The following is a 27,159-nucleotide window of genomic DNA, read 5'->3' as shown; positions in this document are numbered from 1 at the left end:
CGGATGAGTTGGACGTTATCTTATTTTAGAGAGTGCCATTCCCGAATACTCCTAAGATACGGTAGCCAATGCCTAAAAGTTTTGAGGAAAAAGCAAGTCCATTTCCTTAAAAGCTTGAAGGCTCGTCGCTTCTTCGAGAGACGTCCTAAATCCTTCAAAGTCGAAGCCTCACGGCAGCAGCTTCTGCAAATTAGCCGTTACTTTTAATATTTGCAATAAGTCCAGGACTGCTTAGGAGATAGCTTTGAGCAATGTCTGAGTTCCGGACACCATCAGAAACCCGCAGGCCGCGACGGCATCGCGTTTGTTACATTCCAGAACAGATCGACAAAACCGCTCTCACGAGTCCACCAACAACGCGAAACAACCCCGTCGCCTTGATGTGCCGAGACGTGCGGACCTTGACTGGCGTCTTACCGCTTCTACCAAACCTTTTTCGGCCGTTTTCCACCGGCCGAAACACCGATGAGCTGAGTTTGAAAGGCCGAAATTCGATCAATCTCGTAGTTTTGGTAGTCGTGACCGTCTTGGAGTCCTTGGTCTTTACTCTGATGAGCCTGTCGTATTGGGTGCTTCCTGGATTGCTCAGTATTCCTGTAGCTGGGCTCCTCCTAGGGCTAGTCTGGCTGTTGTGTGCTCCGTTGCGTGGGCCGGATATTGTATATTCGAGCCTGGAGGGTGACAATATCATAAACGCAGCGAGACGGAAAAAAGAACGCTGGGTCTTTGTTAATGGAATTCTTCAATCGTAGGCTCCCATCCTGCTTATGACAGATTTTAACATTCGCACTAATCATTCTTTTCAGTCATTACGGGCTCAAGCAGAACTGTGACCGCCTTGCAGCAATTTTTGGCCGTCCTATAATTGGCATACACAATGCCACGTACGGACTCGTTGGTGACCTGCTCGAATGCATTATCCAACGATCGTTTTCATTCAATACCTATAGCATCCGATTTACCTATGATCAGGTAAAGGCGTTCTTGGTCGATCCAACCGTTCACAAGGTTGTCCTCATCGGTCATTCTCAAGGAGGGATTATCTTATCCATGGTCCTCGACCTGCTGTTCACGGACGTTCCTGCAGAGAACATGGCAAAGCTGGAAGTATACACGTTTGGGTCGGCGGCATCTCATTTCAACAATCCTCTCCGTGCAATTAACCGTTGCTCTAGTACTGCTCGCACCGGGGTGATACCATATATCGAGCATTATGTCAATAGTGAAGACCTTGTTCCTAGATGGGGAGTTTTGTACAATGTTCGCACAATTTTGGAGAATAGATTTGCCGGCAAAATTTTCATCCGCATGGGTGCCACGGGTCATATGTTAAACCAGCATTACCTGGACTTCATGTTTCCTCCCCTCGAAGCTCAACATAATAACGAGGAGCTAGGGTTTTTAGACCAGGTCGTTGAGGTGGATGAAGCAACGCCAGACGCACGAGACCAGTTCGCCCACCGGGTATTGAATGTTCCTGCGAGGGCATGTTTTGCGGAGAACGGCCGTTGCATGTCAATTAATGAGGATATAGTTAGCACCGTGGGAACGACTTTCAAAACCGTTCGCGAAATTAGCAGGCTCTGGAGATATATGGAAGGGAACGACCCGGATGACTTGGGGGGTTGCCCATGCGTCAATTAATGTCAAGCAGAATCACATAAATTCCCAACTAGTCGTAGAGAGCAACATACTGCAATGTCGATCCCTCTGGGCCGGTGCATCGCCGTAGTGACAATATACTCTGTACTCCATATGTTTACCGATGAATTCGCGCAGAAAGCGTAGAGCCAAGATGCCTCTGAACTAGTTTTCGGGACGGAATAACTTTCGACCGGCTATCAACCTGGATGGATGGACGCCGCCAGCGTTGAGCGGATCTTGAATTTCTGGAATGATGCTTGGGTTTGAGGGGTGAAGAGACAATAGTGGAGATGGTAGCTTTTTGCCATTAATCCTATGACTTTCGAAAATTGTCGCCTGGCGAAGCTGAGACTCGGATGAAAGGAGGGTCTTGGTGGAATTTTAATGCTAAAACTGGGCGAGATGCAAACGGCTGTGGTGAGCGCGTTCTACTTTCGAATGCCACCGTGTATTGGGAGGTCTAACTGAAATTCTGTCAATTAGCGCCGCCTGCATCGTTGTCCTCGAAGATGTCCGACCCCATGGCGTTCGATGCGTTCTCCAGACTCTATTCCCGCCACACGTTCCCTCGCAGTGAGTTCGGCCAGACGCAGCTTGCGGTCGGGACTCATTCCGGTTTCAAAGGGACATTGGAGCTCCAAACATTTGTTGAACCGGAAATATAGTGCTGTATCGAAAGGTATATTTAATGATGATGTCACCGCGGACATGCTTCGCGAATTCCACCAGGCGCATGATCAACGCTTGAAATGGGCAGAGGCCTCCAACGGAGTGGAAACCCCCATTGGATTCGCAAATGTCGACGATTATCCTGCCCTAAAGGGTATCGAAGCTAACCCAGTTCGCATTCGTGAACTACTGGAATCGGCTGTCAGCGCGGAGTTCCAAATGGAATTTCGGGCGCTTGGGCCTGTTGATGTTATGTGCTTGGTTACGTGTTCCATACCGCTTCTTCGCACAGTGATCAAAGTTTCCGGAAAAGGGGACTCAGAGGTGGGTGGCTGTTAACCCTTTTATCCCGGTTACTCGGGACCGCCAGAGTTAATACACATGCTAGGCGAATGCAAAACATGTCGCATTTACATATTTAGTCTCAGAACTCCACAATCGTCGTCTTCTGAAAGCCATATTCGATCATAAGGCCAGCCTAGCTGACTTGAAAGGAATATACGATTATGCTGCCCGTTTCCTATGCGTTCCTATATTTCAATTTAGGATGGTGCGTGACTCTTTGCAAAGCGACGGCTACAACTTTGAAGTTACGATTTCGCTCGAGGAACAATCTTTAAGTGTTACCACCACCGCCAACTCGTTTGATGAAGCAGTAAAACGGGCAATCCATGATTTCAACAAGAAAAGGGCAATTTTCTCTGTGATAAACAGCACGAAGCAAACTTGCAGTGATTCGATTGCTGCGTGGGAAGTTGAGGGCTTTATTGACTTCTACGAATTCTCCAAAAGCTTACGGAACTGCGTTCGTGTCAAAGTGGATAAGCAACCCATTAGTCCTGAGAAATCTGCGTACATTGCCTCAGTATATGTTCGAAATGAGCTTATCCCTGAGCCTGTTATTGCTTTTGAGGACAGACAGGTCCGTAAAATTGCAAATTTAGCCGCGGCGATTACACTTATCCGGCAAGATCCGAGTCTTTGGGATGTGTATTACCGAAAATACGCAAGAAGACGAAAGAAGCTTTCAATGAATCGGAGTGTTGTCGAGGAAATGAAGTTTCTGTCGAAGAATCTGAATTATTCCCGGCGCAAGATGGTTGACAGGGTACAAAATATCGAACCAAGTAATCTGAAAGGAGAACTCCGCTTTGGCAACGTTCTTCATTCCGATCTCGAGCAGAGGTCACACCACCTTAGGAATCACCTTTCTTGGCTGGAGGAACAACAAAGCCCTCATCCCCGTACTCTGTCGCGGAGGCTACCTGTTTATCGCTACAAAACAGATATCATTCAGATGGTAGACCAAAATGACTATAGCTTTATCACGGGCGCCTTTGGAAGCGGAAAGTCTACTCAGGTTCCGCAGATCCTTTTTGATCACGCTATAATGCAGGGAGCAGGAGCTTTGTGTAATATCTTTGTCTCTAAGGATAGACTATCCACTGTGAAAGGAAATGCTGGGCGAGTTGCCTTGGAGCGTTCTCAAACACTGGGCAGCACAGTCGGATACGGTGACTCATTTGGCCCTAAGCTCCCAACGCTAGCTGGCAGCATCTCATACTACACGCATGAAATGCTTTTGGATCTGCTAAGCGATGAATCGAATGGAATTTTTGAGACCGCTTCTCATGTGATCATAGATGATGTTGAGAAGCGAACTATCTCAACCGATCTTCTACTAGCGTACGTGAAGTCGAAAGTCTCGGAGAGAGTAAATCAAGGAAAGCCAGTTCCTAAATTGATCGTTATGGGCTTGGATTTTGACGTTGAGTTATTCGCGAGTTATTTTCAGGTCCAACCATCTAGGGAGGACTTTGCTTGTCCGTCTGTCCGTATTCAAAGCAATGATCATCCGGCTGATAAGGTTTACTTGAATAGCATACTGGAGCAGTTGGGTTCGGTTCGTGGCTATCATTCTTTATTATCTGAGCCTCAGACCGCTCGATATCTGTCCCTTGAGAATATTGAAGTTGCGCGGCCATTACCATATGAAGAGGGCCTTCGGATGTGTGAAGAGAACTCACCTATTAATGGAGAACAAGATATTATACCTGGCTCTTTGTGGGAAGAGGGTCTCTGGCTAAATGATGACAATTCGCATATCAGTGGAGAACAGGAGAGTATACCAGAGTCTTGGTGGGAAGAGGTTCTTCAGACGAGCAAGGAAAACCTGTCTATCAATGAAGGACAAGAGATCATGCGTGACTCTTGGTGGGAAGATGGTCTCCAACTAAGTGAGGACAATTCTCCTGTCAATGGAGAGCAAGATATTGTACCTCACCTTCAGGAAGAGGTTCCCCCAACCCCTATTGGATTGGTGGCAGCTGCTGTTGACCACATCGCCCAAACTACAGAAACGGGTGCAATTCTAGCCCTTCTTCCGGACCAAGATGATATTGAACGTGTGAATCAGTTGCTGGTCAGGATGATAGAGAACGATACGAGCAATAGGGGTAAATACCGAATATTCAAGCATTCTCCCGACAAAAGTGGTGGATCCTCCGCAGATGATCGGACCAGTCGAACGATCATTCTTTCAACTGGCACGGCTGGTTTTCCCCTTGCCGAACGTGTCCGTTTTGTAGTGGATGCCGGTTTCATGACGGAAAAACTGCATCATCCGTGGAGTTCAACCACGTCACAGGTCCGCCGCTGGATCTATAAATCTTGGCTACAAGACCGAGTGATGCTTGCAAGCCACAAAGAAAATGGGAAATACTATGCCCTGTTCAGCAAGGAGAGAGAAGCATCGTTACAGCCGCATTCAACCCCTCATATCCGTCGCCTCGAGTTTGATCGGGCGTGTCTACATGCAAAAGTCCTCTTCCCTTCGAGAGGATCTATATCTGATATTCTATCGGGATTAATAGAGCCACCATCGCGAGAGCACATCTTTGAAATGACTCGTAAACTTCAGGCATTGAATCTCATTGACCAATGGGACAGGTTGACTCCATTAGGGCGAATTGTTTCATCGCTTCCACTATCGCCCATAGCGGGCAAACTAGTTGTTCTAGGTGTCATATTTCGCTGTCTTGAGCCCTTACTCATATCTGCTGCTGCTGTGGATTTGACCTCCGATAAGGCGTCTATTTTCGACCGCCGACGTGCCCACACTGAATCGGCCCAAGGTCCATTTTTTCAATTCATCAGGGATAGCGTCAGTGACCACATTGGCGTCATCAATGCATTCAAGTACACCAATGAGCAATGGAATAAGCATGGCGAATCCAAGGCTCAACTTGCCTGCAGATCCAAATTCATTAGATACCCCATGTTTTTGAAGATATGGGAGTCCGTCCTCCGGGTGGAAGAGATGCTTTTCGATGCGGGAATTATCCCCAACCCTTCTCGAAGCAACGTGATTGGCGGACACGCATTGAATATGAATTCCACTTCGCAGTCTCTCATAAAAAGCCTTCTACTGCGTGCGTTGCTTCCAAACATCGCAGAGAGGGAGCAAAGGGGTATATGGAACACAGCAACAACAAGTGAAATACAAGCCCTGCCAGGAACGGCTCTTCGGAATATAAGCCTGAGGGTCAACGGCGTCGCCATATTCTCATCGCTCCTAACGTCGGGCCGGTCTGGAAATGTATATCTTGACACTGCAACGTTGATTCCATCAATGATGGCCTGTTTGTTTGCGGAAAACCTGAAACAGAATGAGAATATGTTGTACTTATACCCATGGCTGCAATATAGCTTGCCCGAAGATCATCCGTTCGACATCAGGCAGAGTTCTAGTCGAGTATTTTCGACGTGTAAATCATTCTTGGACGAAGTATTTTTACCCCCAATGTTCTAAATCGTTCGCGAAAGTGGCTAACGGATTCTCATTTTAGTTTATCAACTTGGCTGTGAAGGACCTTGCGGCTTACAAGCTACGGAGAGCCGTCTGCTTCTATCGGGGTGGGTTGAAAGGTGAATCACGAGACGTGTCCGCGAAAAGGCGCAGACTCCTGTACCGGTTTCCTTATATGAATGATAGGGTGTCCAAGACTTTTGTCAGCGCCCTTCATAAGGTATTCGACGGAAGCATGGGCCCGGTGAGAGGAGACACACGGGTGGCGCCGCGTTGGCCATCGGGTGATATCTCGAAAGATCCTGCTACGAATTCGGAAACCGACTGCTGCATAGATTCTTGATAGAATTTCAAAACTAAAAGCTCATATAGACGGAGTTAGGGGTTCGCTTGGTTTGGCATAGCATGCATTTGGGTGAGGCCGGCGTCGGGAATTTTTTCTTTTTTTTTTTTTTGTGTTTCCAATCGAACACGGTCGCCCACATATATTCAGACATGTGTATTATTTAAATATCTATTTATCTTGAGTGTAGTTACTCCGTAGACAACAATGCTCTGCCGTGATCGCGCTGGATATATCAGCTAATATGAGCCTCCAGAAAAAGCTTGGACGAAGGAACATGTGACGTAAGTAACTAGTTAACTAGCGGGTTAGATTTGACTCTCGGCCAAGCTTTGCTCTTCACAAGCTAAAAAAGCACACCTGCTCGCCCGCCGCAGAGGACGGACGGCCAACGTCCTTGAATTTCTTCATACACACGACGAAATACCCGAGCATTGTCGCCGCATCGGTGACCATTGGTTACACTCATCTCATGAGAACATGAAAACGGCCCTCACCGCCGGCCGATTTTGCATCCGTCATCAATGTTTTCGAAGCCTGCCTAGAGCTACTCCGCGGTGTCGATATTTCCACCCCAACCCGTCTACTCGGTTCATATTTCCGCCTTCTCCGGTACACAGTCCCGTCTGGAAATGGCGATTCGTATGGAAGCGCAATTGGGACCGCTCTTCAGCGATAAGCGCTGCGCTGCTGGCTACGCTGACTCCCGTTGCTCTTCTCGATATTGCGGAAAATGGAAATGGTGACGATGATACAACGGGTGAGCTAGAGATGCTTGCCGCGTCCAGTGAGGAGGCCCAGAAATCCGTACCAGAGGACGCGAATGCCATAATGAGGGGCCTGTGGCATGTGTATATATTCCTGGAGAGATATGTGTTTGAGGTGGCTGCGACTGGAATGCGGTTCTTACATCTGGTGGCTATATTCGTACCCGTGATTGTGACGGTTCCCATAATATGGTTTGGACGGAGGATAAGAGATCGGGATGATGAGAGGACCGGTACCCTATGGTGGTACGAGTTCCTAGTGTCGGCGATGGAGCGCGCAGGTCCTGCGTTTATCAAGGTGTGAATGCCCTCTACGTCACGATTAGGCAAGCCTGAAGGGATGGAGCGTATGCTAATATTCCTTCTCAATGGACTCCAGCTGGGGCAATGGGCAGCGTCGAGGTCTGACATATTCCCGCCAGAATTATGTGCACTGATGTCTTCTCTGCATTCCCACGCACCAGCGCATTCATTTCATGTTACCAAGCGGACCATTCGGAAAGCTTTCAATGGGCTTCCATTTGAAGATATATTCGAAGAGTTTGATATGGAACCTCTGGGTGTGGGTGCCATTGCACAGGTCTACAAGGCTAAGCTTCGGCCTGACCTCTCGGCCCTGAACGAGAGGAATATAGCCGATAAGCCTGTAAAATTACGCGAAAAGGTTCGCAAGAATGTCGACGTCTTGGTGAAAAGCACTCCGCAGCGGGTCCCTTCTTCCTATGTCGCAGTCAAGGTGCTTCATCCTCGAGTGGACAGGATCGTTCGACGCGATTTGCAAATAATGATGTTTTTCGCCCGTGTGATTAATGCCATTCCAACTATGGAATGGTTATCATTGCCTGATGAAGTTCAGAAATTTGGCGAGATGATGAAATTACAATTGGACCTCCGGATTGAGGCGAGCAATTTATCTCTATTTCGAGAGCATTTCAAGTCACGAACTACGGCCTGGTTCCCCTATCCGTATGTAGAATATACCACGAGAGAGGTACTTGTCGAGGAGTTTGCACAAGGAATTCCTCTCACAACGTTCCTCAAAAACGGAGGTGGTGTCTATGACCGTGAAATTTCTCGTGAAGGCCTTGATGCATTCTTACACATGCTCCTTATCGACAACTTTGTCCATGCCGATCTTCATCCAGGCAACATCATGGTTCGCTTCTATAAGCCTGGGCAACTAGACTTGTCCATCAGAGGCCACCAACTGGCCCCAAGTACCAGACATGATGCTCGCCCCGATGCACCAGAGAAGGTCCTTTCCAGGCTTGCAACATGGGAGGGCAACCCTGAAGCCTGGACTCGCGAACTTGAGAAGATAGATGCTGAAGGCTACAGACCGCAGATCATATTTATCGACACGGGTCTGGTAACCCAGCTTAACAGCGCGAACCGGCGCAATTTTCTAGATTTATTCCGGGCCATCGCCGAGTTCGACGGGTATAAAGCAGGTCATCTCATGGTTGAGCGTTCCAGACAGCCGGATGCGGTTCTCAACCCAGAAATCTTCGCCTTGAAGATGCAACATCTTGTTCTTGGGGTCAAGGGCCGGACATTTGCATTGGGCAATGTCAAAATCGGAGACGTTTTGAGTGAAGTTTTGTATCTAGTTCGAGCACACCACGTACGACTTGAAGGGGACTTTGTGAATGTTGTCATTTCCATTTTGCTGCTGGAGGGAATCGGAAGAAGCTTGGATCCGGACCTTGATTTATTCAAGAGGTGTGTCACATCTTCGCGGCCCTCACCTGTTTTTCTTCTTGGCTGACATTCGGTCTCTTGAATAGTGCCCTCCCCATCCTCCGCCAACTTGGCTCCGGTACAACCCTTCTTAAGTCTGTTCGTGAAGGTGACACTTCAATGCTCCGTGTCTGGATGGGTCTCGAGGCTCGTAGCTTCCTGCAGGCTAGCATTAGCAGTGTTGAGTGGTGCGTTAAGTACGACCAATTATCCCCGAACATATGATTCCGAATAGTCATAACTGCCTTGTGACAACACGCCCCTATTTAGGTTTTGCGATGCACATATTAATTCCCATACACTTTTTAAGTGACCCTTTTCTTTCTTTCTTTTCTTTTCTTTTCTTTTTTTTGGTTTCCTTTTTTTGTTTAAACAATACGACTTTAGGATGTTGGCATATTGGTTTGGCATTGATGTCTTTTGCTTATGGGGCTATTTGCTCTGCTGCATGTATGGACATACACCGTCGTCGTCGTCTTTTTTTCCTTTTCCTTTTTCTTTCCTTTTTTTTTTTTTTCTTTTTTTTTTCTTTTTTTTTTCCGCAGATTTATTTTCTTCGTGGTAGCTATAGAGGAGACCGGTAGTCGAGAACGGTTATTGGTGCACATACGCGATATATCTCTACTTTAGATACCGAGGTGGATGGCAGTTCCACTAATATGTCCAGAGCGCAGGAGACCTCTCCTTGCGACTGTCCTGCACTCTCCAAGTCCAGACAAGATCATCACCTCCCGGCGGGAAGCCTCTGTCCTACTCTGGGGTGCGCAACGAGGGACTAAGCCTCGATCACCAGGAAATGTAGGGCAACCTTGATAACCAAGTATGAGAAAGAGAAAAAAAAAATTGGCCGTCGCGGGAAGCGTTTTTGGTTTTAAACATCGATATACTACCGCGTTTGACAGCAGCTTGATGACCCTTCAGAGATCTTGGTGGAACTACGTTCGAATCAAGCTTGCTATCTTACAATCCCTGCATGAGAGTCATTATTCAGAGTCCCCGACCAGCAACACGATTCAGCTGATGGTCCTCGCCATTGATACAAATTGAGGTCCTTGTCGTGTGGGTACGCGACTTTCCTTCCGGCCCGAATCAAGATTGGCCACGCAATTGGCCGTCTCAAATCCCTTCAACGCATATTCCATTTGGAGACGAACATTTAGTTAAGATGCTGATCTGTTTGCCCGATTCATGGAGAGCGGTCATGCCTCTATCTCTTGGTGTGCAGTTGTCGGATGCATTCGTCAGACAGCCACAGGTAACCCCAGTGAATGGTTACCCACTTGCCTGTAAAAAACCATCCGCATGTCGCCAACTGAACTGACCGTCCTTATGCACGAACGCCATATCACTTGGCACCTCCACGCCTGTGCATCAACACAAGCCAAAACCTTAGGCTTCAGCCTTTTCCAGAGACGATCAAGCCTAATTCATAGCAATGATGGCTGTCAATATTCAAATGAACTGCAATGATCATCCTGTCCAATCAGCTTCGGACAGTACTGAGTAAGCCATTTTCACACCCGTGCAGATATTCGCCAGGATTTTTTTCCTGTCATCACAGATATCACCATGTGCGCAGATGAATGACTATGAGGAGCTGATCCTGCGATTGTGCTGGTTTATGCTGAAACTTCTTAGTCGCACAGAAGGCTTGCTGCCGGACCTGACAATTGTGTCCCCAGACAGAGATCTTCCCACCTTGGCGGGCTGGAAGGTACGAAACACCTTACAAGTGGCTTGATACGTTGCGCTACGTTATTCCCGAGGGATTCAAGTCAATGTATCGGATTCTTACCGAGACGGGTTTTGTTGAACCGGGACGAAATGGATATAAAAACGGAAGTTCCATCAGGAGCAAACTCGAACCTTGAGATCCCAAGTTACAAACATCCGTGAACCCTTCCTGTGATTTTCACGTCCGAGCCCTTGTTTACCTGCTCTTAGTTGAAATCAGGTTAGATATGGAACGAAGACCCTTCTCGAAAACCCGTTCTTGTCCGACATCTCTGCCTAAGGAACCTCTCCTGATCAGTGAGGATTTCTTTGCAGGCCGTGAAACACTTCATACGGCAACACCTTCATCTCCTCATATTTTGATCATCGGTGGAGGAGTGACAGGCCTGACGACGGCATGGCTGCTTTTAGATCGCGGTTATCGTGTCACGATCGTGTCCAAAGAATGGGCAACGTTCGGTTCTGAACAACGACTCACTTCCCAGATTGCAGGTGCGCTCTGGGAATTGCCTCCAGCCGGTTGCGGCCCCCAGGCAGTTCAGGAGAAACTTGAAATGGTGCAAAAATGGGCACTGGAAAGCCTGAAAATCTACTGCAAAATGACAGAGAGCGAAGAGCTCGCTGCAGCGTTCGGTATAAAAGTGACCATGTGCACTTCCTTCCACACAAACCGTATCGTGGACGATGTGGTGAAGTCCAAGAAGATGGAACTTGTTTTGGGCAGCAAGCTGGAAGGATTCCATTGGGGAATGGAATTGCTGGACAAATATGGAGCGAACGTGAATTCCCATGGTGGCTTAAAGGACGCCTACGAGCATATGGCACCGATTATCGACACAGATGTAGCGATGTCCTTTTTGATGAGGCTAGTCAAAAGCAAAGGAGCGCAATTGCACACTGACACAATCCATGGCGATCTACTCGACCAGGAACGACATCTCTTACGAACCTATCACGCCGACGCGATTGTGAACGCAACAGGGGTTATGGGATCAGAGACGGCTTCCGACAACACAGTTTACCACCTCCGTGGTGCAGTACTGCGGGTCATCAATGACGGAACGGACTTCCCGCGGGTCAATAATGCTATGCTTGTGTCTACGGAGAGCAGGGCGGATGGGAATTTCAAAGATATGGCTTTTATTGTACCTAGAAACGACAACATCCTTATCCTCGGGTCCATTACACAGCCCAACCAATGGCGGGTTGACTTGACACCTGAATCCCGCGATATACAGGACATGCGTAAACGGTGCGAGGACTTGCTTCCCGTTTTGAAAAATGCACGACTGGATCCAAAATACCCGTTGGCGCAAGGAACTCGTCCATATCGAATGAAAAATGTTCGCGTGGAGCACGAAACGAGGAAAACAGGTAGTGGAAGGCCAAGCAAGGTCGTTCACGCATATGGACATGGTGGCGCGGGGTGGTCTCTCGCATTTGGCTCTGCAAGGCAAGTTGGACGGCTCGTAGACGGGGTTTTGAGAAATAAACATGCGGCGGAAAATGAAATTATGGCGAGATTGTGATTGGTTCTTAGAGGGCTGTAACTACGGAGTAGAAGTTAGTCGAATCGGAGAGCACCGGAAAAAGGTCTTTGTCGAATGACCATGGCTCCAACTCTCTGTAATGATTTGATACCGGGCTTTCGTCCACAAAAGCCGGCCCCTAAACGAAATGCATGCAGCCCCTGGCATACGAAGGCTAATCTTGCCTTACTGCCAAGGACTGTCACGCCCGGAAACAAGAAGCAGCATAGAGGGCGGCCTCGCGATGACGCACTCCGCGGTGACACGGGCTTAGACTAGAAATACAAAGTCCGATGCCATCTACGGAGTAGTCACTGTGACTTTTCTGGATATTGATTTATTGAGACATAGTTACCAGCTTCCATCGGTTTCACAGTCTTCAATTTGCTCCAGAGGTTCCTCGGCTGGTTTTGAACTTCGGGATGGAATATAATTGGAACCCGATCTCATCCAAGAGAATCAAGATGAAAGTCAATTGCTGTTCAGGTTCAGAACAAAGGCCTCGCGTCCCAACTATGCTCAAAAGGCTCTTGAAATGCTACGGTGAACTGGCCGATACCCTGGGATTTGCTGTTGTTGCTATTACGAGTGGCCGCATACCAAATGTGTGCCGACCTACAAGTCGCCCGGGCCGTTTCTCGGACGAGATGGATTATTCTGTGCCATGTGCTGCAGTATATAGTCAACCGTGGCATCGTCGTCTCGTGCATGATGAATATTCCATTCTGACCCAACGGGACTACCGTACGGAACGAGGCGGTGTTTTGCGGGTAAATATGTGTGATACCATAAAACATACAATTTAATCCATGAGTCATTATATCCCTAATAGCTGCCACCTCACATTGACATTCTCTAATGCGTCTTCTAGTTATCAATACATGCAGTGAGCATATCCGTCGCCTTTTTCGCTTCCGCAACTGTATGATCAATGAGCCCTCTATCGGAAGGGAAAAGTTGAGTTGAATGCGGAAAACAATGAAGCCACCAAGGGCGTTGTTTCGATGTTGCATAGGGGCTACGGTAGAACCGTTGGTTGCTGTGGAATGATGGCTTAGAACTTCTGATACCATCGCTTTGACTGCATTTTCATCATCCCCAGTAAACCGAACTCATTCTTCGAGGCTGGGGATCGAGACCCTAAGCTGCCGTGGATCCCGCTTACTTTATCAGCAGGACAAACTGGAGTACAAGAGGCAGAACTAACCGATCCTCTTTGACCGTGTGACCTTGCCTGACTAGACTTCATTCAAACTTGCTGTTAATATTTCCCCCTTAAATCCACGATTCTCGGGGCAGATTCCGAACCGCAGTCTTGGTTTCATGTCAACCCTGTTCTGACATGGTAGTTGGTAGTACACGTGAGCGCTTTGATTGAATATGGCTTGCGAATCAGATATCATGGGGTCGACATCATTGCGTCAGTGGACACGGGGGTTGCTGCTGTGGAAGCGACAGACAAAATCTTTGCTTGTCAATGAAGTGCAGCCTTTCAATTGAGAATCCTCCCTAACGCCCGGTGCAGAGAAGCAGAGATAACCAAATCCATCTGTTTGCATCTCGAAGCGCCATGGATAAAACGTAGGACGCCGCAAGAGCCTGGTGTTCCCACTGGAAACGAAAGCACCAGCCTGCTATCAGGTGTAAATGTTTCCCAACTCTCCGTACTAATAATGCTCTTGTGTGTTCGGCTCTGCCCAGTCCGCACTGCACATCAGATCCTCCTGTTTCCGCAGTAGACTTCCGATGGGGTGGGGAACTTTTGTAGGCTGCGTGTTCGGAGCTTTGAAAGCTGTCTGCGCGTACTCCATACATGTTCTCATATGGAGTACAGACGACATCATCACAATCGCTCTTCCGTACGGAGGAGAGTGCCTCTGTAGATCACGCACAAAGTTGTGCAGATCGCACTCCACTAGGATCTACAGTGCAATATGCAAAGCAGATCTCATGCATCCGAAGATCATGGCTCTGCGGTGTTGTGCAACGGAAGGGTGGTCAGTGCCTCATTCGCGAAAGAGTCCTCCGCAAGAACCCCTTTTCTCTACTCTGTATTTGAGCCGAAACCTCTCGGGTTATATCCCTTGGTTTGACAACTTTCTCGGCATTTTATAAAAACGGCTGGTTCCACGGACAAAGCCGGTGTTTCCCACAAACGAATTGAGATATTGGGTGATGGGTTCGTAGACGCGCGTATGTGGCGTGCTGATAGAGCGCAAATATACGAAATTTTCTGTCATTCAATTCAAGCCCTTGGCAGTCCTCTATCCCCTGCACAAGACCCATCATTCTTAAGGGCTGTCAGGTGAATTTTGCCGGGAAATTTTCAGCTCAGCCTTTGTTCGCATGGGGATGACCCGACACCATAAACAAAGATTAACCACCTCGGATGACAGGGTTGTTCGCCACTGTCAACACCTACTTATGCACGTCTAGTCGGGGTGGTAATGTTGTACCCGATCTTTAATAGCTCTATGTCATTCCGTGCTTAAGCGGCTTCCAGGAGTACTGACGGTGGCGTATTTGTGCTCATCGCTGGCCGGTGTAGTATACGGAAGACAAAGTAGACGGTGTTATTTTTATTTTTCATTTTTTTTCTTTTCGTTTTCCCAAACAAAGAATTGGGCTACGAATCCTCTGTCTTCCAGACTGACTTGAAGAAGAAATCGAGGACTACAACCCGACGTGTCTACTGTCGTTGAATGGTCCATCACTTCAAAATTCTAATTGGAACGCCGATGGTAAAGAAGCATCGGAAATGCCCACTGAAACATCACCTCTCCTTTCATCCCACTGCGAAAATGGTACTTGTCCAGCCGACGGCGCAGTCCAGCAAAGTTCAGAAAGGAAGGGTCCAAATCCCGATGTCGCCAGAAGCGTCTGGTGGACAATGCCTGCCCTGGCAATCGGGATATTCCTCTCAGCAGCGGATCAAACCCTTGTTGTTGCATCGTATGGGAAGATTGGCAACGAGTTTTCTGCCTTGAATCAGACAAGCTGGATAGCTACTGCGTGAATAAGCTCTCATTTCCTAAACGCAGGAGTAAATACGGGCTGACGGGGTGGAACAGATATTTCCTCACGCTGACCGCTTTTCAGCCTCTCTACGGGAGGATCAGCGATCTATTTGGGCGCAAGGCAGCGTTATGTTTCTCCTTTGGCCTGTTCGCAGTGGGCTGCTTGTGGTGCGGCCTTGCTAGATCAATGAAAGACTTGATTATAGCTCGCGCCTTTACAGGCATTGGAGGAGGTGGGATGACCACGGTAGTAGCTATATTGCTCTCAGATGTGGTACCCCTTCGAGATCGTGGTACGTGGCAGGGATATAACAACATTGTGTATGCATCGGGAGCAGGGTTGGGAGCTCCTCTAGGCGGTGCATTAGCCGACACCTTGGGATGGAGATGGTAGGTCAGTGCCCCGGGCGCCGTTTGCGAGCAGAGTGGTGGCTGACTTTTAGTGATTGAAGGTCGTTCCTTTTGCAGGTCCCTGTGAGCATGCTTGCGTTCTTGAACGTTCTATTTGTTCTGCGAGAACGCCCTTTGGACCACCATTGGAGACAAAATCTAAAGCAGGTCGATTTTCTGGGAGCTCTTCTCTTGGTAATCGCCATATCGACGTTGTTTCTTGGTCTAGATCGAGGAAGCAACGACTCCTGGGGAGATCCGATGGCATACGGAAATGTAGTCGCATCCATTGTCTTTTTCGGGCTATTCCTCTTCAATGAGGCCAAAACGACGTGTCAACCCTTTGCTCCACTGCAAATTGTATTTTCACGTCCCATATTGGCATGCCTATTGTGTAACTTCTTCGCGTTTGGCACGTATATAGCCTTGACATACAATCTCCCATTGTATTGGCAAGCCGTGGAGTCACTATCCGCAACGGCAGCAGGAGTGCGTTTATTGCCTGGTATCCTTGCAAACGTTTGCGGTTCTCTCTTCGCAGGATGGGTGAGTATAAACGACCACGTCCTCGAAAAATGCATCAACCTCGATTTCTAATCAGTTCCACGGCATTTGCAGATCATGCGTCGAACATGCCGCTACCGGTGGCTCACAATTTGCTGCTACCTCATGTTCCTGATCGGAACTGTTCCCGTCATACTTTTCACCGGCCTTGTTGGGGCAAGTATATGGGGTATTTGGGTCGGAATGGTTGTATACGGGTTTGGTAATGGTATAGGGGGAACAAGCACACTGGTTGCTCTGAGTAAGGCCTTTCCCTATTGAAAACTTCCTTTCCCCGAGCTCACAGCCCTAATGCAGTTGCCAATGCCGTGCCGGAAGACCAGGCAGTTGGAATCGCGTGTCTCTATCTCTTCCGGTCTCTAGGCTCCGGGATTGGAGTCTCGATTTCCGCAACAGTCATACAGGCTCTTCTGAAAACATACTTGTTTGAAAGGCTGCATGGTATCGGAGACGCCGAGGAGATAGCTCGCAAAGTCAGGGAGAGCTTAAGCTATATTGACGAACTCTCTGATGCAGCACTCCGGGAGGCGGTAAGAATGTGTTATGGCTGGGCAGTCCAGGCCAGCTTCTGGCTCATGGGGGTATTTGTATGTGGAGCACTTCTTGGAGCAATCCTGATTCGGGAGGCGAAGCTAGGGGAATAACTAAATAGCTAGTGTGGTAAATATCACACCTGCTAGGTTAGACTGAAATCTCACATTTCCATGCACAGAGATCCGGGTAAATATCAATTATGTTTTCAGAACATATTTATGTTTTGGTCCAAAAATCTTGGTCTAGTAGTCAGGAATTCCCTAATGTGCTATAAAAGCTAGGTTTTTGGGTGAATCGTGATGTTTTTGGTTGGCGGTGCGCTTTTTTTTCGAACGAGGGTAGTGATCTGTGCCCAGAAGCAATGTGGCGTGGAAATAAAAAAGAAAAAGGAAAATAAATGTAAGTGGCTGGTCTATTTTTGCCATATGCGGTCCATCTTTTTTATAATCACGCCAGGAGACCTCAATTAGCACGACCACGACTTCGCGATCGCGAAACCCCTTCCGCGTGGAATGGGAGGGCAGCCAGCTGGAATAAAAGCGATCCCGCCATCGACCTCCAAACGTGAACCGCGGCAGCGCACTCCGCAAATCCCGTCATCCGCAAAAATCGCATGAATGAATTCCGGCGTGTGGGGTATCCCTCGTCGCCTAGTCCCAAACACGAAGAACTGGCGAGGATGGTGTCATTTCAGCTCTTCTCCGGTCAGCGAACTGCAGGCCTGGAATTGCGGTCTTGTTGGGGCTCTGAGGCCATAGAGGCACTAGAGCACGCGATTTGGAGTAGTACGGAGCTCACAGGAACTGGAGAAGTATGACATGTGTTTGAGACGCCGCTCGGACATTTCAGGCAACACGTATCACTCTTGACTCCGGCCCTTTCCTTTGAAAGAATACGCCATAGTATGCGTAGATATACATATATATATCTCCAACTTCCAACTGCTGGGTCCTTAAACCTTTCAAAAGACGAAGAGCACGATTCAATTCACTCAATACATACTTCTTTTAGACATCTATCGGACGGATCGGAACACAAAATGGCAACACCAATTCAACTGAACCTGCAAGCCAAAAACGCAGAATATGCCTCGAAGTTTGACAAAGGCCATCTTGCCTTACCTCCAGCAAAGCATTACCTTGTCCGTGGGTGACCCCGGAATAGGCCGTTTTCAATCAATACCAAGATTACCTAACCTAGTTCCCCAGTGACATGTATGGATGCTCGAATCGACCCAGCAGCAGCTTTTGGCATTGATCTCGGCGACGCCCACGTCATCCGAAACGCAGGCGCTAACTCCCGTGATGCATTGCGTTCAATTATCATCTCCCAGCAATTGCTCAACACAAAAGAAATTCTCCTCGTCAAGCACACCGGTTGTGGAATGCTGACATTCACCAACGACGCCGCACGCGCTGTCACGGAAAATAATCTTGGTTCTCATGTCAAATCGGAAGTTGAGGTGTTAGACTTTCAACCGTTCCCGGATTTGGAGGAGGCAGTCAAGGCCGATGTGAAATGGCTGAAGGAACAGACCCTAGTGATTCCCGGTATTCCTATCACTGGGTGGGTGTATGAAGTAGAGACGGGAAAGGTTCGGCAGGTGGTCTGAATTTTTTTTCATTTTTTTTTCATTTTTTGTTTTAATCCTTCCATGATTGTAAAGATGGTCCAACCAGTGATGACTCTGAAACCAGGATAGGACAGCTCCGGAGATATGCTCACCTTTGATATTCATATGTTTCCTGTTCGAACATCAAGCCTCAAATGGCCGTGGTAGATCAACTTAGAAGGCTTTGTAGATAGAGTAACTTAGATTCCAGGTATAAAACCGGATTTTGCGCCCTCAAATTGACACGAGATTAGCTGGGGCCATGAGGGCCGACGGTCCTAAATCCTCCTTCATCTCTGTCTTCACCTTTCTGAGGCCATAAGATGTGCCGCAATTTTATCGCTCGAATCATCATAAAAACGACAAAGAAATACGTGCAAAACAGCATGACAGTCATCACGCAACCAATAATATTTATAGCGCGGCTTGAGAATGCTTCTCCGATTGCAAATGTAGCAGCCACCAAGGCAGTGTTCGGGAACACAAAGGAGAACCAAGTCATAGAGAATATCATCGTCGAGCTTCCGACGGTTGAAGTATGAGCGAATACCGCAATGAAGAAAAAGAAAATCGCGAGCCTGTAGAAAGCGATTAGCTAGAGACATATCGCACTGGTTGTAACAAGAACCTACCCCCAAAGCCAGAGGGATGCGAAATAAGCTGTGAGGCAAATAATTTTTCCACTAAGCGCCGCGTCTCCCAGAAATCCTTCCGGAACGGCCCGATGAGCACTACTTCCCATGCTAACAAGACCGACGACGGTGAACGCACTCGGGCCGACAGAGACAAACATGCCGGGCCTCAAATTTTCTTTGGGCAGCTTTTGCGTCATCAGACGATAGATAAAAGCGGAATACACCATCATGGACACTAAAAAGCCAACGCCTTGGATGGTGTTGCCTCCAATGATGATGCGCCATGCGTTCTCCTGGGCCAACTTTGTGCTTAACGTACCGGCATGTGTACCGATGATCAGCATGGGATAGGCAGGAAATATCCAAATAGGGGTCATTTGAGCAATGGTGAATGTCTGCGTTGACCATCTACCTCAAAATTAGCATTGGGTGTAACCATAGATAGCGATAAAATCCAAGGCATACAGAACAAGGTATATCCCAGAAGATGCAGCCACAGCCAGGGCTGCATAAAACCAAAACAGAATAACTACGGCGTTCTCGAGCCACTTTCCCGTGTGGGACAGTCCATATTGCGCGATGTTGATGAGGATGGTACCAAAGGACACAATAGTCGCAGGAACAAACAGGGACTCCGTCGGATGGAGAAATGACGCTTTGAATGTATATGGAAACAGATAAAACCGCAGCAGTAATAATGCCCATATAATCACATATAGTGCCATATTCGTGATGAATACTATGATGGCGATGGTATCCAAACCATAAAATCGATAAGGAACTAAAGACCTTTAGCGATCCTTACATCTACATATGGCTGTGGCACCGTCAACGGTAGGGAAGGACACACCTTTGTAGAGCACGTTTGCCAGACCACCTGTTGCCATGGTCAGGGTGAAATATGCCCAAGTAAAGTGCCTCATTCTCTCTTTCCAAGAGAGCTTAGTTGGAAAACTGTCAACGAGGGCTAAGGAAGCGCCTGTGACAGAATGGTCTGCGCCCGGCACGGAAGGCCTTCGTTCATCCCCGGTAAGATGATGTCCATCAGCCTGAGAGACATAGCTTCGACGATATCGTGACATGACGGTTGGCACTGGCGTTAACTCAGTATCGAACGACTCTGGCGGCAATGCCACAGCCGAGGCGGAATCCTCCTCCACATCTTCAATGGTTGGTGTCCTGTACCCATCATCACCAGGCCTGCGAAGATGCCTTGGTAATTGACATGAACTCTGCATCTTTCAGCGGGAGATGCAGGGGCATCGGCATTGTGGAGCACATCAAAGTCGGGTGAGATCGAGAGTTGTCCTTGGGGCGAATGAATGACCGTGGGAGAATCTCGCACAAATCTAATTATGCTGAGCAGCCCCCGGGTCATTTGACTATATCGAAATGTACAGGAGGCGAAAACCGTGCCCGCCCGGTTAATCGATTCGGAAAAAAGTTTTTGGTGCGGAGGGATCGAGACCAAGGTTGGGTTCGCCAGAAGCCAAGCCCGTTGAAGCTCCAACTCTGCAAAGGCGGAGATCCACAGGAGCCAGCCGTCGAGCAGAACTCATATCCGGGCCCGTCAACCCGCTCCACACCGTTGCTGAGTTCCAACGGCCGCCAGATAAATCCCTATACAAAACAGGATTGAAGACGACCAGCTGTCGGCAGCGGAAACGGCTGGATTATCTGACAAGTCGGCGGGTGTGTCCCGTCCGAACCGGAGAATCGTCTATGACTTATGAAAGAGCGTCTCGGCGGCTCTGGTCTGGTCTGGGGTCGCGCATGTGAATCAGTGGCGGCGAAAGTTGACACCCGAGGAGGCACGAGGTTCAACGCCCGCGCCAGGGCTCAGGGCGGTGCTTTTGATCAACGACGAAGCAATCTCCTCTATTTAATTGTGCTACTCTGCAGTTAACTAATTGACCGGACATCGCTGCACTACAATGGACAATCGCAAATCAGCCCTTATCACCGGGTGAGCTCTCATATTCGTGTCCGGCCGTATTTACAAGAGAAAGCCAGGAAGCTAACCTGGTTTCGACTTCAGGTGTTCGCCCGGTGGCATCGGCCACTCGCTAGCTCTAGAGTTCCAGCGGCATGGCCTTAGGGTCTTCGCGACCGCGAGAAACAAAAATACTATCGCAGATTTGAACGATCGAGGAATTGAGACGTTGAGTCTGGAGGTCGACCAGGAGAGAAGCGTACTAGCTTGCCGCGACGAGGTGGCTTCGCTGCTGGGACCAGATAAGGGACTGGATTATCTTGTCAATAATGCGTTAGTGGCTCCCTGTCGTCTGGCATCATTTGTTTTGAAGCTCAGGTGTCATACTAACGAGACATTCATCACGAGTCACAGTGGCCAGAGTATGTAGACATCTATCTCCAGTTGGTCGCTACATATCGTTAAACCATCAACCAGACTATACCGTTCCAGCCCTAGATGCGGATATCAATGAGGCGCGACAGGTTTTCGAAACGAACTTTTTCGGCGTCATAATGATGTGCCAGGCTTTTGTCCCTCTTCTCATAAAAGCCCAAGGCACAATCGTGCAGATTGGCTCGCTTGCAGGGGTATCATCGTTCTTGTATATTCTAGAAGCCAGAGCAGTAACCAAAGATTCGCAGATAATACCTTACGTCTTCGGCTCTGTATACAATGCTTCTAAAGCAGCCCTGCATTCCTTCAGTGACACTCTGAGAGCAGAATTGGCGCCACTCGGGTTCGTATTCCCTATTCATTTCCACTCGATCCTCCATCCCCCGTTATGAATCTCAGGGTTCAGATACAAATAGCTAATATCCTAATCAGCGTCCACGTAACAACCATCATCACCGGTGGCGTAAAATCCCGCATAGCGCGCGTTGAACGAACCCTCTTACCCACCTCCCTCTACCAGCCCATTCGCAACGACTATGCGCGGCGCGTCACCCACAGCCAACACGGCGCTATGCCCAACGAAGCTTATGCCAAAACCGTTGTCACACAGATATTGTATGGCTCAGCGCCCTGGAGATGGATATGGCCCTGGAGCAGAGGGCCGGGACGGAAGAAGTGGATTTGGGCTGGAAACAAAGCAAACTTGGTGTGGTTCCTGAGCGCTGGATGGGCCTGGATAGGACTATTTCAGTGGGCGCTAAGTCGGATGTTTAACTTGGGAAAGTTGAGGAAGGCCTTCTTGGAGGAAAAGAAAAAGGCGAAGAAAACATAGAGCGACTACTTTGCAAACATGAGCAGTGTCAGAGAAAAGTGGCACCCATAAGGTGTACAATTATGGCTGAAGTGCGCCTAATAATAAATTTTCGGAGTATAGAAAAAGAAAAGTATTGAGCAATTTTCCAAAACTCTACCTGATCGAAAAAGAAATCCTATACAATGAGTAGGAAAATGACGGGAAGTACGAGTAAAATACATCAGGGTAAACGAATGCCATTATCGGCCATTTGGATCACGGATATCACGGAGGAAGGAAAGTTGGGCAAAGGGAAATCTGGAGTATCCATTGCGTGGATATTCCCTGGCTACCAAATCTGCCTCTATTAGAACAAATTCTCTTATCTCTGTGGCAAGGATCTCCATTCAACCATAGCCCCTAGAATCCGGGGCGACGGCTGTCGCCAACCATTGAGGTCCTTCTTCGTCTGACAGAATGCGAAGGAGAAGTTAGCAGCACAGAGAAACAGTTGCGGCGTTGCATGGATTCGTTTGGAAATGTGTCGAGGTATAGATAGGGAGTAAGGAGATAGCAACTAGCCACTGTGCGCTTAAATACCAAGCGTGAATTCGACCCCAACATCAATATCACGAGCCATCTTGACAACCTTTGAGAACTGGACCGACTTTTCGGCCGCATTCTGAAGGTCCTCAATGGAGAATATCTTCAGTCCCGAATCGTTGATCTGAAAGCATACGTTAGCAACCACCGGTCAAATCTGCAGGAGATAAACATTTACCAGTTGATGAGCTTTCTCCATGTTCGTGCCCTGTAAACGGGCGACGATAGGAGTACGAAGGTTCATGTCACGGACCACGTTGATAAGTCCTTGGGCAATGGCGTCGCATCGCACAATACCTCCGAAGATGTTAACAAAGATGGCAGTAACCTTCGGGTCACTAGTGATAAGCTCGAAGGCCGATTTAATGGCGGATGGGGTAGCACCACCGCCAACGTCCAAGAAATTAGCCGGATTGCCTCCGTTGAGCTTGATGATATCCATGGTGGCCATGGCCAAACCGGCTCCGTTGACTTGACGAGGTTAGAATATGGAATGTATACGAATAGAATCAATTCAACTTACCCAAGCAGCCAATGTCACCATCCAGCTTAATGAAGTTCAATCCAAACTCAGCCGCCTTGACCTCGTCGGGATCTTCTTGAGTGGTGTCTCTCCAAGAAAAGACCTCCTTTTGTCTGAATTCGGCGTTATCGTCAAAGTTGAGCTTTGCATCCATGGCAAGAACTCTGTAGTCTGTAGTCTCAGCGAGGGGGTTGATCTCAATCTGGGTAGCATCCCTCTCCATGAAAACCTTGTATAATTTCTGGATAGTGTCCTTTGCCTCCTCGAGACATTGCTCCGAGAAGCCTAAGCCGGCGGCGATTTTGCGAGCGATTTCGTCGGTGACTCCGACGTTGATATCGATCTTTGTGGTAGTGATAGCCTCTGGGTTTTCTTTCGCAACAGCTTCGATATCCATACCACCCTGCGAAGAAGAAACAATCACCGGGGATTGAGAAGCGCGGTCCATAAGAACGGCGAGATAAAATTCCCTGCGAGCATATTTGCGCTCGCAAATGTAAACAGCGTTGCAGATGCGCCCGCGAGCTCCGGTTTGTTTAGTGACGAGTTTATGTCCGATCATTTGACCTGCAAACATTCGGGCTTCGGTGGGCCTGCGCTGGACGTCAGGACGGGGTGTGCACGACAGAAGATAAGGCGATTCCACTTACGAGTAAAGGATACGAACACCTCCCTTCAAACCATTGTCGAAAGTACCTTTACCTCGACCGCCGGCTAGAACTTGGGCTTTGATGACCACATCCTCCCCACCTAACGCAGTGTATTAGAGCTGGGAGGTTTAAAAAAAAAAAAAAAAAGGAGCTGGGAGAGTGCATACCGAGCTGTTTAGCAACAGCTTCAGCCTCATCCGCAGTGCGTGCGACCTCGCCTTTGGGAACTCCGATTCCGTACTATTGTGGTTGTTAGCGTCGAGCCCACTCCTTACAGGGCTGGAGTGGATCTATGTTTACGAACAGATTTCAACAAGTTGGCGGAAAGGTATTCGTGGATGGAGAGGTTTCTTTTTTGGCTTTGAAGGGCGCTTCTGAGAGGTGTTTCCTAGAGGCGGATTGATGTCAGCGTTGCGGTCTTTGCAAAGCGGGATCTCATGAAAGAGGACATGTTACAGAAAGGCGGCAACAGTGTACTTACCACGATAGGCCTGAGGGCCGCAGCAATTGGTCTGCTGCGCGCGAGCTTAAACATGATGAAAAAGACAATCTAAATAACACAAACCAAGAGAAGGGCTGGAGAAGAACTGTGGAAGTTGAAGAAAATTGAGAGGCCGGAGGACGATGAGACAACTGCGTCTGAATGATTACCCCAAGATTTTCCCGCGACACGTCCTGGTTGCCCAATTGGGTGAAGTGCTCGGGAAGGCGTCCCGATCTTGTCAGGGCCAGTGCGCTAAGCCGCCTTGGGACTAGTGACGCAAAAGCATTAGTCCGGCGACCCAAACTTATCGGGCGGGCTGATCCACGCCTGCGAGATATCGGCAGCCAGAGCGACTGCTGCCGGAGCCTGACCTACGGACGAACTACGATAAAAGAGCTAGCTGTGAATTGATCTTCTGGCGGCATGGCGAGCTCGACGACAGAGGCCGATGTCATCTTTAACCGGGCAAGTGTTGCATTGGCTCGAAGTCAGAGACTGATCGCATCCTGGCTCCCTCCGAAAACCCAAGAAGAGATAGCACATGAAAAGACGGAGGAAGAGCTACAGCGAGAGGAAGATGAGATATTTACTCCAGTGCCGGAAAAGTACGTCAACAAAATAATGACTTAACATCTGTATGGAGCCCCCTCAATAGCTAATACGTTCTCCTGTTCATCAGACTTGGGCTCGGTGCTCCATTGCCAAATAGCCAGTCTGATGGTTGTCGCAACCGCGCGGAGCTCAATTCCAACGACAAATTAAGAAAACAGCTCTTGGGTAGAAATTCGAAGACAATCACTCCATCACGGAATCCCAGCGGACAGCAGACAAAACAAAAGAGAACCAACAAACCGATTCCATCCCCTACTTCGGATTCTGAAACCGAAGAGGAAAGCAGATCGTCCTTGGTCACACGGAATAAGAAGAAAACATCGCATTCAAAGAATGTCGCCAATACAGTAGAACCTGACGGAGACATTGAGCCAACAAGGAAGAAGTTAGGCACAAAGAGAGCAGGAAGCTACCTCGACGAACTTCTATCCACCAGAACGAAAAAGAAAAAAGCGAAAAGAGGCGGTGACTGAGGCATATCCGCGAAGCCGTCTATTTCCCATTCAACTGGCGAAAGCTGTTACGAAGCTCAGGGTAACTTTTCAGGTTGGATATATGTGCCATCGTTGCGCCGGAGTTCAGGGTTGTTTCTTTGGCCTGAGGTGTGAACTCCCCAAATCGTCGCTGTCGTTTATTCTCCTGCTTTCCAGCGATATGCCCTTTCTCGGAACTACCTTCGATCTTTTGAAGCAATTGACCTTGGACGTCAATTACATGTAAAAATTCGGGATTCAGATCCTCCTTTGGCCCAGCGATGGCTCCCGTAGCGTATATATTCGCCGCCCAGAGTTTCAATTTCGACCCTGGAGCAGCCGATCCGTACATCTGTTGAATGAGACTCGACGGAATTTTTGAATCGCCCTTTGAAGCTAGTCCTTGAATCTTCGCTTCGATTTTGCTTTTGATGGCCTCGACGCCCAATTTATCCCCCAGTAAATACAATTCTATCAGTTATTGGTATTGAGTCGGGTCCGCCTCATTTTCCTGACTCGGGAGGCAATCACGATAAAGCCAGTCGACGAAGGTGCAAAACAGATCAGGCTGGACATCCGCGAGCTCCAATGTTTTCGTCGAAGGAGATTGCAGACGCGTGTTAAACAATTTCGACTCTTTGATGAGGAAATGCGGATGAATCAAGAATTCTTCTGGTGCGCTGCCAATGCGAACTCCAATAACTGAGCGAAATGGATGCCTATTAAACATTAGTCGCGAACGAATGAGTTATGACGCGTGTCACCACAAGATGTCGCTCTAAGAGTACTTACATGCTTGATTTTGCAGTAATGCACTATGTGGGCGGGTTCTCTGGCTCTTGTTCACTTAGATGTCTTTCTCTCGCGAGAGATTGTGTCCCCGTTGTCAACTCTTTCCTCCTTGATCTTCGTCTACGTATCAATGGCTTGTCGTCATCATCACTTGAAATAGTGTTGTCCAACTTGCCCAGAGCGGGCTGATCTCTATCTCTTTGGGGATATCGCGAAGACATTCTGATAAGATGTCACTATGTAAAGGGAGGAGACAACATGAGATCTTTGATCTTGGGAGGAAGGCTTTGGGCTAAAAGAAGGGCCTTAGGAAGGAGTAAGCAATATGTCAGAGCTGAAAAAGTAGAGCAACATAAAGTGTTTGAATTCAGTCACGTTAAAGGACAGGTTTCTTACTAGAATGGATTTGAGCAACACTCACACGTAAAAACACTTCAGTCAGTCATGTGAACAGGGCTAGAACACTTTCTATGGGCTTGACCCTTCATAATTGATCAAGAAAGAGTGCTCCTATATGCTGGGCTGCTTGGATTGCCAAAGTGGTCACCCATGAAGAGTTGTAGTGGTAGGATGGGCGGGGGTGGGCAAAACAGTCAGGTCAGAGTGGCCAGGACAGTTCTCATGCCTCTTAGTTATGAATAATATCTACAGAGGTATTTGTCGCCGGGACAGTGCCTTCATCGATGGTTGCTGATAGGACTTCCTACCTTCAATACATTGACAAATTGGTAAATTGGGCTATAGCCAATGTACCTAGCTTTGTATCCAACTTATATCAGCCTTAGCACTCAATGTTGATGGGAAACCACTGTTTCCTCGAGCATCTTATAGGGTATGCGCTCCGGAAATGATATAGGTACACTCATCCAGCAAAA

General features: G+C 48.3%; 11 protein-coding genes across 11 annotated transcripts; 8 read left to right on the top strand and 3 right to left on the bottom strand.

The window, feature by feature from the left end:
• Window positions 1–251: 251 nt before the first annotated feature.
• On the top strand, window positions 252–1,644 carry CIMG_08538 (uncharacterized protein; the record flags this gene model as incomplete). Its single annotated transcript, XM_001241374.1, has 2 exons — window positions 252–748; window positions 807–1,644. The coding sequence occupies 2 exons, from the start codon at window positions 252–254 to the stop codon at window positions 1,642–1,644; spliced, it is 1,335 nt and encodes a 444-aa protein (XP_001241375.1).
• Window positions 1,645–1,911: 267 nt separating this feature from the next.
• Window positions 1,912–6,464, top strand: CIMG_08539 (uncharacterized protein; the record flags this gene model as incomplete). The annotated part of the gene is made up of 4 exons (XM_001241375.2): window positions 1,912–2,061; window positions 2,128–2,637; window positions 2,702–6,100; window positions 6,162–6,464. Exons 1-4 carry the CDS (start codon window positions 2,029–2,031, stop codon window positions 6,462–6,464), a joined length of 4,245 nt encoding a protein of 1,414 aa, XP_001241376.2. The 5' UTR covers window positions 1,912–2,028.
• A 361-nt stretch (window positions 6,465–6,825) lies between these two features.
• Window positions 6,826–9,196, top strand: CIMG_08540 (Atypical/ABC1/ABC1-C protein kinase; the record flags this gene model as incomplete). The annotated part of the gene is made up of 3 exons (XM_001241376.2): window positions 6,826–7,529; window positions 7,611–8,953; window positions 9,019–9,196. Exons 1-3 carry the CDS (start codon window positions 6,945–6,947, stop codon window positions 9,194–9,196), a joined length of 2,106 nt encoding a protein of 701 aa, XP_001241377.2. The 5' UTR covers window positions 6,826–6,944.
• Window positions 9,197–10,069: 873 nt separating this feature from the next.
• CIMG_08541 (uncharacterized protein) lies at window positions 10,070–12,312 on the top strand. Its single transcript, XM_001241377.2, has 2 exons — window positions 10,070–10,474; window positions 10,610–12,312. Exon 2 carries the CDS (start codon window positions 10,933–10,935, stop codon window positions 12,232–12,234), a length of 1,302 nt encoding a protein of 433 aa, XP_001241378.2. The 5' UTR covers window positions 10,070–10,474; window positions 10,610–10,932; the 3' UTR covers window positions 12,235–12,312.
• A 2,680-nt stretch (window positions 12,313–14,992) lies between these two features.
• CIMG_08542 (MFS multidrug transporter) lies at window positions 14,993–16,849 on the top strand (the record flags this gene model as incomplete). Its single annotated transcript, XM_001241378.2, has 5 exons — window positions 14,993–15,246; window positions 15,306–15,641; window positions 15,704–16,187; window positions 16,260–16,446; window positions 16,503–16,849. 5 exons carry the CDS (start codon window positions 14,993–14,995, stop codon window positions 16,847–16,849), a joined length of 1,608 nt encoding a protein of 535 aa, XP_001241379.2.
• Window positions 16,850–17,760: 911 nt separating this feature from the next.
• CIMG_08543 (carbonate dehydratase) lies at window positions 17,761–18,828 on the top strand. Its single transcript, XM_001241379.2, has 2 exons — window positions 17,761–17,884; window positions 17,948–18,828. Exons 1-2 carry the CDS (start codon window positions 17,779–17,781, stop codon window positions 18,349–18,351), a joined length of 510 nt encoding a protein of 169 aa, XP_001241380.1. The 5' UTR covers window positions 17,761–17,778; the 3' UTR covers window positions 18,352–18,828.
• Window positions 18,557–20,589, bottom strand: CIMG_08544 (C4-dicarboxylate transporter/malic acid transporter). Its single transcript, XM_001241380.2, has 4 exons — window positions 19,837–20,589; window positions 19,452–19,767; window positions 18,984–19,394; window positions 18,557–18,929 (listed from the first exon to the last, which is right to left on the bottom strand). Exons 1-4 carry the CDS (start codon window positions 20,222–20,224, stop codon window positions 18,602–18,604), a joined length of 1,443 nt encoding a protein of 480 aa, XP_001241381.1. The 5' UTR covers window positions 20,225–20,589; the 3' UTR covers window positions 18,557–18,601.
• Window positions 20,590–20,604: 15 nt separating this feature from the next.
• Window positions 20,605–22,319, top strand: CIMG_08545 (short chain dehydrogenase/reductase). The gene is made up of 6 exons (XM_001241381.2): window positions 20,605–20,952; window positions 21,025–21,252; window positions 21,334–21,341; window positions 21,397–21,548; window positions 21,603–21,697; window positions 21,787–22,319. The coding sequence occupies exons 1-6, from the start codon at window positions 20,921–20,923 to the stop codon at window positions 22,184–22,186; spliced, it is 915 nt and encodes a 304-aa protein (XP_001241382.2). The 5' UTR covers window positions 20,605–20,920; the 3' UTR covers window positions 22,187–22,319.
• Window positions 21,840–24,525, bottom strand: CIMG_08546 (succinate-CoA ligase, beta subunit). Its single transcript, XM_001241382.2, has 7 exons — window positions 24,405–24,525; window positions 24,228–24,311; window positions 24,091–24,163; window positions 23,924–24,023; window positions 23,274–23,866; window positions 22,929–23,221; window positions 21,840–22,874 (listed from the first exon to the last, which is right to left on the bottom strand). The coding sequence occupies exons 1-7, from the start codon at window positions 24,456–24,458 to the stop codon at window positions 22,740–22,742; spliced, it is 1,332 nt and encodes a 443-aa protein (XP_001241383.1). The 5' UTR covers window positions 24,459–24,525; the 3' UTR covers window positions 21,840–22,739.
• A 228-nt stretch (window positions 24,526–24,753) lies between these two features.
• CIMG_08547 (uncharacterized protein) lies at window positions 24,754–26,466 on the top strand. The gene is made up of 2 exons (XM_001241383.2): window positions 24,754–25,012; window positions 25,087–26,466. Exons 1-2 carry the CDS (start codon window positions 24,831–24,833, stop codon window positions 25,490–25,492), a joined length of 588 nt encoding a protein of 195 aa, XP_001241384.1. The 5' UTR covers window positions 24,754–24,830; the 3' UTR covers window positions 25,493–26,466.
• Window positions 25,971–26,505, bottom strand: CIMG_08548 (uncharacterized protein; the record flags this gene model as incomplete). Its single annotated transcript, XM_001241384.1, has 2 exons — window positions 25,971–26,194; window positions 26,340–26,505. 2 exons carry the CDS (start codon window positions 26,503–26,505, stop codon window positions 25,971–25,973), a joined length of 390 nt encoding a protein of 129 aa, XP_001241385.1.
• Between the last annotated feature and the right edge of the window lie 654 nt (window positions 26,506–27,159).

This window comes from Coccidioides immitis (assembly GCF_000149335.2).
Source record: "Coccidioides immitis RS genomic scaffold supercont3.3, whole genome shotgun sequence".
NCBI classification, from domain to species: Eukaryota; Fungi; Ascomycota; class Eurotiomycetes; order Onygenales; family Onygenaceae; genus Coccidioides; species Coccidioides immitis.
This window is presented reverse-complemented; position numbering and strand designations above follow the sequence as displayed.